This window comes from Sporobolomyces salmoneus (genome assembly GCF_050403485.1).
Source record: "Sporobolomyces salmoneus JCM6883 DNA, S_salmoneus_JCM6883_v1_ctg8, whole genome shotgun sequence".
Lineage (NCBI taxonomy): Eukaryota > Fungi > Basidiomycota > Microbotryomycetes > Sporidiobolales > Sporidiobolaceae > Sporobolomyces > Sporobolomyces salmoneus.
This window is the reverse complement of record NW_027481155.1, coordinates 243106-257476: the sequence shown is the minus strand read 5'-3', so window position 1 is coordinate 257476 and position 14371 is coordinate 243106. Positions and strand designations below refer to the sequence as shown.

The window sequence follows — 14371 nt, the reverse complement described above, 5'->3', positions numbered from 1 at the left end:
AATAACCGACGTCCGACCGGATAGAGCTTTCGCTCGTCAAGATGCCGAGACTCGCTCTCACGCTCGCCCAAGGAGCCGGTCTCCGTTTGCTACTCAGCTGTACACCTCTTCCCCTGCTGCTAGCTCATCGGAATGAGCTTACAACCCCTCATTCATCTTGGCAACGCCGTCAGTTCTCTACATCTCTCTCGTCGACACGCGTCTCGCTCGCTGACTCATGCCACTCTGTACATAGTCCAAGAAGGTTATTACCTACTCACGAAGCTCCAGTTGAACCCTTACGCCGCTGGATCCTTTCACGCTCCTCCGCTCCTTCTCGCCCTCGTCGGCCCTCTCACCGACGCCGCTATCACTCCAAAATGGATCAGCTTCCTCGTGTGGACAGTGGCAGATGTCGGAATCGCTTGGGCAGTAGCGAGAATTGCGGATAGACGGGATCGAGGGAAATTGCTCGAAGATGAAGGAGAGAAACGCTGGACCGGTTCGAGAATAGCTCTCCTGTAAGTAGCCTTCGATCGGGCACACGACACTCGAAAATGTACTGACGAGATTGCGCTCGTTTAGGTATCTGTTGCATCCATTCTCGGTCGCAACAAATCTCGCTCGATCGACCGTCGTCTTTTCGAACCTTTTCCTCGCCCTTGCACTTGAATCAGCTATCTCAGGTGAGTCCCGATACTCCAACCTTCTTTGAGACAACCTTACTGATCCCGGCGAGATCACCATCAGGCTCGCTTCTTTCTGCGGTTTTCTTACTCTCCTTCGCGACTCATCTTCGACTGCATCCCGTTCTCCTCCTCCCACCTCTTGTCCTCCTCGCAAACCACATGCAAAACCCCTCCGCGGCTCGAAGATCTCTCAAGACGGACGCTCTGAGGGGTGCGATCGCGTTTGTCGCACATCAAATGATTCTCCTTTTTGCAAGTCGATGGTTCACAGGCAGTTGGGATTTCTTGTCGAGTGTCTACGGTCTCATGTACGTCCCATGAGCCTTGCGAATCTTGTATAAGAGCAAAGACCGACTGACCGAGACATTCTGCCTCTCAACAGTTTGACAATCCCAGATTTGACTCCCAACATCGGCCTCACTTGGTACTTCTTCATCGAGATGTTCGATCATTTCCGCTCCTTCTTCCTCGTCGTCTTCGCCCTTCATCCCCTCGTCTACGTCGCTCCGTTGACGTATTTCTATCGGTGAGTTTGCTTTTCGCGCTGATCGTTCGGATTCATGACTAACCTGATCTACTCGGTGCTACATAGCAAGGACGCCTTGTTCGCGATCGTTCTCCTGATAGGAAGCTATACGTTATTGAACAGCTATCCGACACTCGGAGATTATGCGCTCTGGCATGTTCTGCTAGCGTGCTACAGCGAGTTGCTACCTTGTACGTCTCTCTCAGATGTCAACCTCGGTAACATCGTGTGTTTCAAGCTCGAGCTGTGAGGGCGCTAATCCATCTCCCGGTGGTTTCTTCACGGTCAAAACAGATGTCTCTTCTACCCTTTTCCACAGTCTCCTCCCTCTCTACGCTCTCTGCCTCCTCCCCACTTTCCATCACCTCTGGCTCTACTCCGGTTCCGGCAACGCAAACTTTTTCTACGCTTCAACCCTCGTCTGGGCGATCAGTCAAGGGGGATGGGCGCTGGAGTTCATGCAGGCTCGAGGGAAACGCCTAGTCGGGATGGGACTGAGCAAAGAAGGGAGGGAGAAAGTGAAAGAAGGGAAATGGGCAATCGTTCAACGGTAGAAGACGTAATGTCGAAAGAATTGTTTGCGTACACAGAATTAGGAAGAGTACAACAAAAGAGAGGATAACGAATAAGATCTATCGGTATGCGAATGCGATACGTGCGTCTTCACAAATCATCTTCACGCTTTCGGTTCGCTCGTCAAGTGACCTCGTGGCTGGTCGATCGTGTCCTCACTGCTGCTCCGGCGCAGGTTCCCACCTCTGAGGGTGCCCCAAATCCATCCTGTGACGTACAGCATCACGGCAATGGCAAGGAGGATCCAGAAGACGACTTGAACGGCGATCGGAACCGAGTCTTGTCGATCCGAATCAGTTTGCCACTCGTCGAACCCGGACGCAACTTGCCAATAAGCCAATCCGGTAGTTGCGACGCCCATGACGATGTGTATAAGTCGAACGATCGAGGGGTAAGGACGAGAGAGGGAAGGGTGAGCCGAAGTGAGAGGTGCACCTCCTTTCGTCCAATGAGCGAAAACCCCGAGGGCAGGTTGCACGAGGAAGAGCGCGAGCAGGATGATTCCAAGTCTATCGAGCGGATCAGTATCGAGTGGCTGAGGATGGTCAGTGAAGAGCTTACCTTTGGTGAGTATCCTCGAAATGACCTCCTTCGTTTTCAATGATCCCCACAATCGCTGCGACGACGATGAGCACGGCCGAGAAGATTTGTATCGCTCGATGAGCCGGGAACCAAGAGCCTGAACGACCGAATCGAGCGAGGAGAATTCTTGCGGGAACGAAGAGAACCGCTCCGATTCCTCCAATCGTAGCTTGAAGCGGGCACGATAACACGAGAGACGGGATATCAGTGACAAGGACTCTTGCCGGTGCACAGCAATTGTGAAGCTTACCATGGGCGATGAGAACTTTGTCACGCTTTGACCAGCCGTTCGTCGACGTTTTCCCCTCTCCGAATGGTGAAGTGACTGCGAGATTAACAGGTTGAGAGATATCTTGCAAGAATGAGCCGTATGGCCGGTTGTGTTGTGCGACGTCGGAAGCTTCGTTCGTTGAGGCGGGATCTTTTGAGGCTGATGCGTAAATCATTTCGAGGCTCGTCGTCGTTCGGTCGACTGCCGCATTCGAGACGGCAGAAGAGGTAGGATAATCTGAAGGAGGTTCGAGTGCCCGCAACCAGGCGAGAGTGGTGAAGGAAGAACCAGTCGTCGAGGTTGAAAGCTCGGGGACGATGTGATAGAAATCGGTCGTTTGTTCCGCAGAGGAGGTCGAAGCCATTCGAGGGGTACCGTGTCCTCCGTTAGGTAGTCGATGCGAGAGTACCCAGCTCACGTTGGAGTCCGAAACCATCGGCCAACCGATCAAATAATCCGAGTTTGACATTTTCTAATATTTCGTTCGCTCGTGTCAGTCATCGACTCGCTGCTCGATCGTCTTGGATACTCACAGATCCGAGTCCGATAGCTAGCCACCCAGTCTTTTCGACTGCCGAGTCGGTAGAGTTGACATGCCACAGCGCATGAGCTGAGAAAGCAAAATCCGAAAGAGTCATCAGCTTCATACACGTGTGAGAGAGACGAAAGAAGCTCACTCGAGTTTGTAACGACGGTGACGTCGAGATTGTGCACCGTCTTTGACGAACCAAAGAGAGTTCCGTTGGAAGCTTCAGGAAAGATAGACGAAAGCTGCGAAGAGGTCAAACTTGCGAAAACTGTTTCGACGGAGAGCAGGAGAGCGCAGGCGACGAGGATCCGATTCGAGTACATCGCTCTGGGTTAGGGCGAGGGGCGTAGATGAAGGAGAGTAAGATACACACGACCAGTCAGTCAGTCAGTCAGTCATCGACGGTGCGCAGTTGTTTGATCAAGATGAAGATTTCCATTTCGCTCTCTCCTTCTGCGCACGCGACGTATTTGATTTCTTCTGTTTCGCTCCTTCGCACTCGATCGGGTTCTTGTCCATCGCATCGCTGACCTTTTTAGCAGACGGCGAGAGTGGAGTATCGTGCTTGTCGAATCCCTCTGAGCTTTCTTTGAGCTCGTACCGCGGCGATGGCTCTTCCGCGAACTCTAGCGAAGTCATTGTTTCGAACCGCCTGGCTCCTGAGCGACGACCACGAATTGTCGAGATTCCCTCAAGTCAAATTCTTTTTCGCCGGACGTTGTCTGCGAAGTCTGACGCAGAAATCTTCACCTCGCGATCTTCGTGTATGACCGGCTGACAGACCCCTTCGAACGAGTCACTGCAAAGCGGGAGCGTCTAAAGCATTGTGTGTGTCCTTTTCGAATCGATGTCGTCGTGCTTCAAAGTTTTTCGAATACGCTTCCTCGTGCTTTCAGGCGACGCTAGTGAGACTCGACGAGCAAGAGCGAAGGTACACTCACCGCTCCTTCAAATACCTCCTGTAGACTCGCAAACTACTCGATGCTCCTCGTCGTCGACGTCCTTCGTCTTCGTCGTCCAGAAAATGACCTTCTTTGCACAAACTGGTCTCCCTCGTACTAAGCTTCGTTCCACGGTCAGATCTACTGCTGCCAAGTAGAGATCCTGCTCTTCAGAAGCTGTACCAACCAACCATTCTTGCTGCCTCCTTGCGTTGTCGAGAGAGCCTTTTCGATCGATTCCGTCAAATCCGTCGCTAATTCAGTCAGCGTCCGCGAGAATGCGACTCCACGTTGACCCGGTTGAGGTCCGACGCCTAACTTTCCGTAAAGGCCGAATTGCGTCGTAGCGAGCAAGAGACAGGCTTCGAGCGTTTCTGTCGCGGTTGTCCGGAGATTTGTCGGAGAGGGAAGAGGTAGAGAAGGGAATGCGGACATATTCGGAGGGGAGTTTGAGGCTGTCGATAGAGGAGGAGATTCAGAGAGGAGATCGGTACAATGTGAAACGAGATCGAGGAGGGTTCCAATCGAAGTTTTGTCGCCAGCCGTGACCGTAGCAGTCTGATATGAACGAATCGTCAGAAAGGAAATCGTCGCGCGAGAGAACAGAAAGGGACAACGAACCGGCAATACGACAGCATTCTCGGTTTTCCACTCCGCCGCTTCTCTCGTGATTATCCTCCATGCATCCGAGTAGTCGACCAGCGAAGTGACAATATCCCGTGCGAGTTGAAGAACCGCGAGCGTGAAAGCTTCGTTTATAGGCTTCTTTGTCGAATCGGTTTCGTTCGCCTCCTGTTCGACCAACGATCGTTCTTCCGGTGTCGTCCCTTCAACTAGCGATGAGAGGTGATTCGGATGGAGGAGAACGTAGACGAGATGCTGGAGAAGGTACAGACTTTGCTCGACAAAGGCAGAAGCGACCGTCGAAGCCAAGGACGAAGATCCTCCTCCTCCTCCTCCTCCTCGAGTGCTGAGTCTAGACAAGGCGCGCAGCAAAGCGACTATGAGCGATAGTTCCTCGAGTCCTCCAGCGGTGAGCGATGAAGAGGAGGTCCAGCTAGTCGCTCGAGCGATTTGAGAGCCGTACAATCGTACGAACCCTGTCACGTCTTGCTCGACAAACCGAGTCGATTCTCCGAGAGCCGATACGAGTGCGACGACGAGTGCGAGCATCGAAGTCCAGATACGATGTTGAGCTGTTTGCGAACCATCGAGCGAGGAGAAGGGAACGATCGAACCGGATTCAGCTGCGTCGGTGAGAGCGTTATTCGTCAAGGCGGTCATAACTCCGTCGAGTGCTAGTTGTTCCGCTGCTTGGGGTGAAGAGTTGGCGACAAGGAGGCAGAAATCGAGGACAAGTTGCGCGGTGACGGGACGGCCCGAGTCGGATTGGTCCATCGAGACGAAGACTTCGAATCCAGATCGGAAGAGGTCGAGGGAATGACAGTGGGCGAGCCAGAGTGCGGGCGAAGGTGCGAAGGACGAGTTGAGCACTTGCGAGAGAGCGGCGATCGATAGGGAAAGGTCTTGCTCGACGTCGTACGTTTTCTTCATGCGAGCGAGGAGGAAGAGCTCGCGGACCGAGGAGAGAAGTAGGCGAAGGATGGCTCCGATTTGCGTACTCAGTCGTGACTTGTCTTCGGCGGAAAGGGATTGTAACGAGGAGGGTGAAGCGAAAGTCGTGTTGAGCTGCCGCGAGAGGAAGAAAGCGATTCGGAAGAGATAAGAATGGAAAGAAGGTGTCGTCCTGCGTGAGACCGAGTCGAGAACGTCGAGCGAAGTGTTTGCGAAAATCGATCCGACTTGTCCTACGAGGTCGACGAGGGTCGAAGTTGCGTCGGGACTTGAAGCGGTGTTGATGATTTCGGTGAGGGAGAGAAGGATTTGAAGGCGTTGCTCGTGATGAGACTGCATAATCTGTCCTCCTCGATCTTCCCGAGCGATTTGCTTCGCGACCTCGACCCCGACTTTGACAACAGCTCCTTGAACTGCCGTATCTTTCCTCAACAAGGGCAGAAGCGTCTCCAGCGATTGTCTCCAGCTTGTCGTTCCCATATTCTGAGCTTCGAGGAGCGAGAAGTTACAGTTGAGTTTCGCCGTGTGTTCGACAATGTCGGAGAAAGCTTCGGGTCCAATCATCGAGTTATCTCGCTCGTCTTCACCTTGATTCGCGAGGAAGCCGTCGAGGTATCGTCGAAGGAGCGCGAGCGAGTAGATGTAAGACGGTCCACAGGTACGAGAACGATCGAGCGGGTGAGACGGAGGGGGGTAACGGAGAGAGGTGAGGTCGAGATCAGGGAAAGAAGACCGGATGAGATCGTGGACCTCGTGATGAAGTTCAGGATCGGACGAGGATGCGAGGGCGGATTGGAGAGACGAGAGAAGTTTCTTGCTGTCCTTGAACGATGCGACGAATGTTGTGAAACTGATCGAATCTTGCGATTTTGCACCGAGTTTCTCGAGCGCGTATTCGATGTCGAGGGTGATCACTCGCAGCGCATGGGATTTCGCCATCAGTCGGTGACAGTAAGGTTCGACCTCCTCCTCCTCGATGGGTTCCGGACCAACTTCCTCAAATGCGATGTCGACCAAGTCCTGCCAGATCATCTTTTTCGTTCGAAGTTCTTCGATCGCATCTCCGTAATTTGCGAGATGTTGCCAGACAAAGTCGAGGAAGCGAAGGATTGCTGCGAGAAGCGGAGGCTGGGTTTTCCAGTTGTCGCGCCACGATTGAAGCGAGTCGATGATCGTGTCGAAGGCCGTTCTCGAAAGAGGTTTGTTCGCCGGGAAGGAGATCGACTTGTAGAGAGGCTGAGCGTCTTCTTTTCCTTTTCCCTTGTCATTCGCTGGAGTCCCTGTCGTCGAGAGGGATAGATCGAAAGCAGGGAATTGACGACCCGTGACGAGGAGAGTTGCGAGTCCAGGCTGAGAATCAACTATAGCCGAGAGCTAGATCCCAAATGAAAACTGTCAGTCAAAGCCCGACGTTTGGAACGTAGGGCAGGAGATCACGCACGAGATCCCAAACCGCGATGTGAACCTCGAGAATTCCTCCCGAATCGTCCGCTGTCGATAGAAGCGCGACGATGATCTCTCTCGCTCGTTCACTTCCTCCTAGCAAGGCGACGAGACCGGTTCTATCTTGAGCGGCCTGTGAGGATGAGAGTACGCAGAGAAGAGTAGCGACTTTCGCAGCTTGAATGGCGATAGTGCTCGAGAGGGGAGAAACGACGAAAGACAGAATCGATTCTAGCAACTCTGGTCGTTGGCGCGAGATCGAAGACTCAGCGAAAGAAGTGGAGGAAGGGGCGAAAGACGAGTTGAGTGAGAGGTTGAGTGACGAGTTCTGCGTGAGGAGGACCTTTTCGAGGAGAGAAGTTGTCGAATCCTGAACGAGGGAACGGAGTCGAAGGAGTTGAAGCGTGAGGCGAAGACTTGATTCGACGAGATCCTCGATTGCCATGGCGTCGTGGTAGCGACCTGCTCGGTGCAGTGATTCGATCGAAGACGAGCCGAGGGTGAAAGTCGAGAGAAGGGGCGTCAATTGAGAGATTCCAGAGGCCGAGGTATTCGAAAGGAAGGCATCCGTGACGACTTTGACGGGGGCGCTGAAGGTACCTTGCGTCGCTCCATGCTCGAGTTCTCCCTCTTCGATGACGAGATCGAAGATGTCGACGACCTTTTTCGCGAGTTCGAACTTTTGACCGAGCCCGCTGAACTTCCATGAACTGTAATTGCTCCAGACTTCTTCCTTGACCCACCCGAGGGCTCGAACCAGGACGCCTTGCTTGACCGATCGATATTCCGCCGAGACGACTCTTGATGCGATTTGAGATTCGAGGACGAGCGAGTGAACGAGAGTCAGAAGGGAGAGAGTGACCGGATATTGACCCGAGACCTTTTCGGAGGCGAGAATGTGCGAGGGGGAGTTGGCGTTTCGGAACCGGGAATTCGATTTCGAAGTCGACGAGGTTTGGAAGAGTTGAGGGGAAGCGCGAAGGAAAGTCCAGACAACGCCAGGGAAGGAAGGAAGGAGGGCGGCGATGAGCTCAACAAGAGAGCTGACGAGGGTCTTCGGGATAGTCGAAAGCGCGAGGGAGCGATCGAGAATCTTGAACAAGGCTTCGACGAGTTCGGGCCTGGAGGAGTCTCGTTCTGACCTGTCGAGTTGTTCCATCAGAACCGGTCCGAGTGAGGGATCGCCACGTAGCGTCAGCCTGAGTAGATCGAGCGCTGCGACGAGGTCCCGTTCCTTCTCCATGTCATCCTCCCATTCAATCGGCAAATCGTTGTCGCCCGACCTCCCGCTCCCAAATACATCACTTCCCTTCTTCCTACCCGCTCCCCACCCTGCATAATCGACGATAAGGTCACCAATCAACTGCCAAGTACTCCATCCACTCGACAGGTCCCATGAGACGACGACCGGTTTCGATCCTGGAGGTGAAACTAATCTTCCCATCGTTCCAGGCTTGATCGAGAGGCTGTCCGAGACCTTGATCGCTTGAATACATCGGATCGAATAACCAGTTTCGGGATCGGGATAGGAGAGGGATTCGTAGGGGAGAGGCGAAATGCCGGAGGGGAGGAGATGAGTGAGATTCGGGAGAACGGAAAGGTAATCGAAAGCGATGTGCGCGCACTTGGATACGAGCGCTTCTCCGTTGCTCGGCTGATTCGGTCCTGGTTCGAGAAGAGAGACGAGTCCAGCCGAGAGGGAGCGAACAAGGCGAATGTAAGGACCGAATTGGATCGGGAACCGTGATCTTGCGAGTTCGATGATCCCCTTCTCCGCCTCACTCTGTGCACTTTCTTCTTCCAACATCATGCTCAGATCATCGTGCACCTCGAGAACTCGCCAGACTTGAGTGCAGAGCATCGTCGACGACGGATTCGCGTAGATCGCCGAAAAGGTTTCAAACAGTCCGGCGAGTTGCGATTCGTCGAGGAACGGTAGTCGAACGAGGTGAGGAATGGTGAGGATGAGGCCACGAAGGACAGAGAGGTAACCGATCGTGTTTGGGTCTGAACTTGCTGAGGAAGAGTACGAGTTCGAGGCGCGAGAGTAGCCGAAGAGGGAAGATTCGAGACTCGAGAGTAATGTCGGAAACAGGGAGGAAGGCGTCGATAGTGCGTGGGAAGTGTAAAGTTGGAACAGAGGTTGTTGAGAGTTTGGTCCTCCTCCCGAACCGGTTTCGACTTTGAGGGACGCTTGCGCAAAGTCGTGGTATTCGTTCGGCACGCCACGGTCGAGGAGAGATTCAGTGATCCTCGATGTTACGAAAGCCCATCCGAGCAGGATTGGACTTGACCGTTCTCCATCGAGTCGAACCAACAATTCGACGATTGAAGTTAAAGAAGCGAGGTGGGAAGGATGAAAGGGAGAAGTGGAAGGGAGGGGAGTCTCCCCAGGTGCTGGAATCGGATAGGGTGACTCTGAGCGTTCCATGAGGACTTCGAGATTGAGAACCTCAATCGCGAGAATCGAGTAGAGGTGTCCGAGTTCTTTCACTACTTCTTGCGTTTCTGGTACCATGTAACCGACCAACTCTTGCTGAGTCCCCCATATCGTCTTGAGTACCGTGTCGAGGACTGCGACGAGATCCTTTCCCTCGAGCTTGTAGTTCTCCGAGTAGAAAACGAGAAAGAGTAGTTCGAGGAGTGCTTTCTGTTCGAGAACGAGTTGAGTTGCCCAGTATTTCGCGAGGGTTGTCGATCTTCGGATCTGTACGGGAAGGGGTTTTGAGGTGCGTTCGACGAGAGAAGACAAGATTGAGGCGGCGAAAGTCGAATTAAGGAACGAGGGACCATGTTCGGCGGCGATAGAATGGCATGGGTGATACTCGTCTTCATCGACTACAACAACATACTAGTCAGTACTAGCTTGTTTAACGCTAAGAGAGGAAACTCACGGATTCGCAAGAGGAGCGAAACGAATCCGATAATCGACATCCTTTCTTCAAACACCCACGCCGTTATTCTCTCCCATTCCTCTTCACTTATTCTATCTCCTTCCCGCTTGCCTCGCTTCGTACAGTGCCTGACTGCTGCCTGAGCCGTTGATTTGGCGAGGGTGAATCTCTCTTCGACCTCGGCAGCGGCGGCTTCCTCGAACCTGCTCGACTGAGAGCTTGTCGTCGTGAGTGCAGTAGATTTCGTTCCTGTAGGAGTGAAGGGGTTGGCGGGATCATGAAGTTGAGCGAGGTTGGAATTGAGGAAAGTCGAAAGGGCGGGAGAAGGATTAGATTGCTCGAGGAGGTGCAAGGCGGATGACCATGTTCTGGTGCCGTACTCTGGCTTGTCAGTATCAGCTCGAGATGAGCAAGGGAAGAGGGACTGACAATTCTCCCTCGTTGTTGTTTGATGAAGTCGACGGTCCATCGTTCCGTGTTATCGAGGGCATCTCCTGTGCCACGGCTGAGCTTTCGTCTCCGTCTGTTGAGAACCGAGTGCAAGTGAGAGTCAGAGGAGATGAGTGACTGAAGTTCGACTTCGACGCACGGCTGTCAGAAAATTCGAAAATTCCGTTGAGTCCCTAGTTAAACTTTGATTGGGATCTTAGTGATCGAGCAGGAGACTGAAACGTCGTGGGAATCGGTTCTCTGCTGACGAGTATCCGCGGAGAAGAAGAAGAAACTCCGAAATGATGTGATCGTTCATTTTTCTGCTTGCCAAGTACTCCACTCTCGTTTCGACTTTCTGCACTTCACCAACCTATTCTTCAGCATCCTCCTCTACCGTTCACCACAACAGAACCCCGAACCCGTTACAAACTTTCAGCCTCGCATCTAGTTTTACCCCTCATCTCTTCAGCCTCCTCACTCCGGAAGACTTAGGTAATCCGGAAAACTTTACTTCGCGGCCATGACAGCTCAAGTCGAGCAGGCGTCAATGTCCTCAGCAGAACCTCGGGAGGAGGAAAAGTCTACAGAGAGACCGGCTCGCCAAAAGTTCGAATCGACAAAGACTCGATTCAAAGAATGGATTGGTTACGACCCTCAAGTCGTAGAGGCAGCTTCAGTAACGGACACATGTAGGAGAGCATTCAAAGGAAATGTAGTGCACGCAACTGGAAGCTATTTACACTCCTTGTTTCCGATCGTCGACGTGAGTTTAGTTTCGCAAGCACTTTCGACATGACGTTTTCATCTGTAGCTGAACCTATCCGAACAATGCAGTGGATTGGACACTACCCATGGCGAAAAGAATGGTGGCTGGGAGATTTGATCGCTGGTTTGAGTGTCGGATTAGTTTTAGGTAAGTTTTCCTTTTTCGCTCTCGCCTGTTCGTTTCTTACCAATTGCCCTGCTCCAATAGTGCCCCAATCGATGAGTTATGCAAAGATTGCGACTCTGGCGCCAGAGTATGGCTTGTACTCGGCTTTCGTGGGTGAGCTCATCTTCATTCTTTCTGAATTCCTGAATCGACGCTTACGCCCTCTCCTCGATAGGCGTTTTCGTTTATAGTTTCTTCGCAACATCTAAAGATATCTCTATCGGACCTGTCGGCAAGTTTTCCTCCCTCTGAACATCAATGCTTGAACATGAACTAACATTTTGCTCCTCCTCTGTTACAGCTGGTTCGTTCTTGCTGCAAAACCCGTCTTCCAGCATCCCTTAATCGTACTGACGTTTCGGATGCTTTGTTACAGTCATGTCGCTCGAAGTGTCGCGAGTCATTCGTCACGTTCAATCCGCAGATGGAGGCGACGTCTTTTCAGCTCCAGAAATCGCGATCGCACTCGCATTCCTCTGCGGATTAATCGTTCTAGGCATTGGATTGTTGCGAGTAGGGTGGATCATTGAGTTCATTCCGACTCCGAGTATCGCAGGTGAGTCTCGCTCGATTCGATTTCAGCTTTCCTCCTCTCACTAAAGTCTTGTGATTTTCTTCAGGTTTCATGACGGGCAGTGCTCTTCAGATTTGTGCTGGACAAGTGTCCGGATTGATGGGATACTCGAGCAAGCTCAAGTAAGTCGCGCTCTGCTCGCTCTCCATCAATACCCACTAACTGGAATTGACCTACAGCACACGAGGCGCAACTTATCGAGTCATTATCGACACGCTCAAACATCTCCCCGATACCAAAATCGATGCCGCCTACGGTCTAAGCGGTCTCGTTTTCCTCTACGTCGTTCGATACGTTCTTCGCAAAGTCGAGCAGAAAGCGAAAAACCCGGTCGTCAAGAAGATCGCATTCTTCGCTCAAACCCTTCGCACGGCGTTCGTCATCATCGTCTTGACTGTATTCGCTTATGTTCACCTTCGAAACAAGGAGGTCGCCGATTACGATCTATCGATTCTGAAAACGGTTCCGAGCGGATTTCAACACATCGGTCAACCTCAACTCCCGACAAAACTCCTGAGCTTGATTGCACCCCAACTACCGGTCTCGACTATCATCCTTCTTCTGGAACATATCGCCATCGCGAAATCTTTCGGTCGAGTCAACAATTACAAGGTTCGAAGTGATCAAGAACTCGTCTCGATTGGAGTTTCAAACATGATCGGTACCCTCTTCGCCGCTTATCCTGCGACTGGATCCTTCTCGCGATCTGCCATCAAGGCGAAAGGTGAGCCCGAGTCATTTTCCCAGCTCGTCTCAACTTAACCTTGCCTTTCTCTAGCTGGAGTCAGGACACCTTTAGCTGGATTCTACACCGGACTCTGCGTGCTCGTAGCGCTCTACGCTCTAACGGGAGCTTTCTACTGGATTCCGAACTCGGCGCTTGCTGCAGTTATCATACACGCCGTGCTGGATCTCGTCGCCTCTCCTGCGACAGTCTACTCTTTCTGGAAGGTGTCACCCCTCGAAGCGGGAATTTTCATCCTCGCCGTCTTGGTCTCCGTTTTCTCGACCATCGAAATCGGTATCTACGTGAGTGTCGACACCCCTTCGTTCTGCCTAACGCTCCTGCTCATATTCGTCTTCCCTTGCAATAGGTCTCCGTCGGTGCCTCCGTCGCTCTCCTCCTCTTCCGCATCGCTCGACCTCGCGGCGCTTTCCTCGGTCGAGTCCGACTTCGCACTGAACTCGAGAACGCTCAAATCCCCGCTCCCTATCGAGACGTCTTCGTTCCCCTCAAGCCGAATGGAAACACGATCACGAACCCTCTCGTCAGAGTCGAACCTCCACCTCCCGGTATCATCGTTTTCCGCTTCGAAGAATCCTTCTTGTTCCCAAACGCCGCTTTATGTAAGCCCACCTCGGTATCATCCTGCCTCATTCACGCTTGCTGACTCCTTCTCTCGCTCACGCAGATGCGGACGTCGTCCTCGATTACGCGAAGCACAATACTCGATCGGGAGCAGTCTTCGATGAGAAAGCCGATCGAACCTGGAACGACCCTGGACCTCACCCCTGGCTCGAGAAACGCCGAGCGAAGAAAGCGTCTCCCGACGCCGAAGTCTTCAAGGACGAGCGATCGATCCTCAGGGCTGTTGTATTCGATTTTTCGAGTGTATCGCATGTAGACTCGACGAGTCTACAGAACTTGGTTGATTTGAAGCGAAGTCTCGAAAGGTGGGCTGGAGAACAAGTTCAGTTCCATTTTGCCTCGATCCTTTCTCCCTACAGTGCGTCGTCACAATCTCGTTTCATCGTTCTCTCATTCCGTTTGCTGACTATCCTTTCGCAACAGTCAAACGAGCTCTACTCGCAGGAGGATTCGGAACTGGAAAGGGATGGACCGGAGATGAACGACCCCTCGAAATCGCTCCCGTCGTCAACGAAGGACGAACTCCCGTCATGACTGAACACGCTCGACGAGTTCAAGCTCGACACTTCCGTCGACGTTACCCTCCTTCGACCGCTTCCGGTACCGCGACTCCTCGACCGAACCAATCTGGATTGAAACCTCTGACAGAAGAGAGCGAAAGTGACACGGGAGCATCGAGCTCGGGTCTTCGAGAAAGTGAAACCGATATCTCGGAACAACCGGAGCGGGACCTCGAAGCGGCACGACCTCACGACGACATGGAAGTCGAGGAGAAATTCGCCCTCCCGAATACTCACATCGGAGGACACGTTTGGGCGGATTCGTTCCCTGGACACGACGACGTTCACGAAGAAGCGCCGATCGTCAGTCATCTCTTCCCGCGTTTCCACCTCGACATTTCAAGCGCCGTCGCAGCCGCTGTTGGTGATGACGATTGGTGAAGGAGATCATTTTTTTCTGTTCTCTGTACATTCGCATATAGCATAGCATTATAGCATCTCGCATCTTTAGACTCTTCCTGTTGCAAACAATAGACTTCTCTCGGAACACGAACTTGAAAGGA

General features: G+C 52.6%; 4 protein-coding genes across 4 annotated transcripts; 2 read left to right on the top strand and 2 right to left on the bottom strand.

Annotated features, from left to right (window-relative positions):
* Positions 1-41: 41 nt before the first annotated feature.
* On the top strand, positions 42-1748 carry GAB1 (GPI-anchor transamidase subunit GAB1; the record flags this gene model as incomplete). The annotated part of the gene is made up of 7 exons (XM_076630134.1): positions 42-168; positions 236-500; positions 565-665; positions 730-976; positions 1051-1194; positions 1261-1385; positions 1489-1748. The coding sequence occupies 7 exons, from the start codon at positions 42-44 to the stop codon at positions 1746-1748; spliced, it is 1269 nt and encodes a 422-aa protein (XP_076489892.1).
* Positions 1749-1870: 122 nt separating this feature from the next.
* Positions 1871-3472, bottom strand: JCM6883_003427 (uncharacterized protein; the record flags this gene model as incomplete). Its single annotated transcript, XM_076630133.1, has 5 exons — positions 1871-2276; positions 2329-2518; positions 2600-3092; positions 3154-3230; positions 3298-3472. The coding sequence occupies 5 exons, from the start codon at positions 3470-3472 to the stop codon at positions 1871-1873; spliced, it is 1341 nt and encodes a 446-aa protein (XP_076489891.1).
* A 759-nt stretch (positions 3473-4231) lies between these two features.
* NUP188 (Nup188p) lies at positions 4232-10493 on the bottom strand (the record flags this gene model as incomplete). Its single annotated transcript, XM_076630132.1, has 5 exons — positions 4232-4648; positions 4712-7039; positions 7107-9946; positions 10003-10370; positions 10432-10493. The coding sequence occupies 5 exons, from the start codon at positions 10491-10493 to the stop codon at positions 4232-4234; spliced, it is 6015 nt and encodes a 2004-aa protein (XP_076489890.1).
* Positions 10494-10981: 488 nt separating this feature from the next.
* Positions 10982-14249, top strand: JCM6883_003425 (SLC26/SulP family anion transporter; the record flags this gene model as incomplete). Its single annotated transcript, XM_076630131.1, has 12 exons — positions 10982-11197; positions 11269-11347; positions 11408-11479; positions 11541-11593; positions 11667-11673; positions 11742-11921; positions 11986-12061; positions 12119-12663; positions 12718-12968; positions 13034-13286; positions 13352-13666; positions 13732-14249. The coding sequence occupies 12 exons, from the start codon at positions 10982-10984 to the stop codon at positions 14247-14249; spliced, it is 2565 nt and encodes an 854-aa protein (XP_076489889.1).
* Positions 14250-14371: the final 122 nt, after the last annotated feature.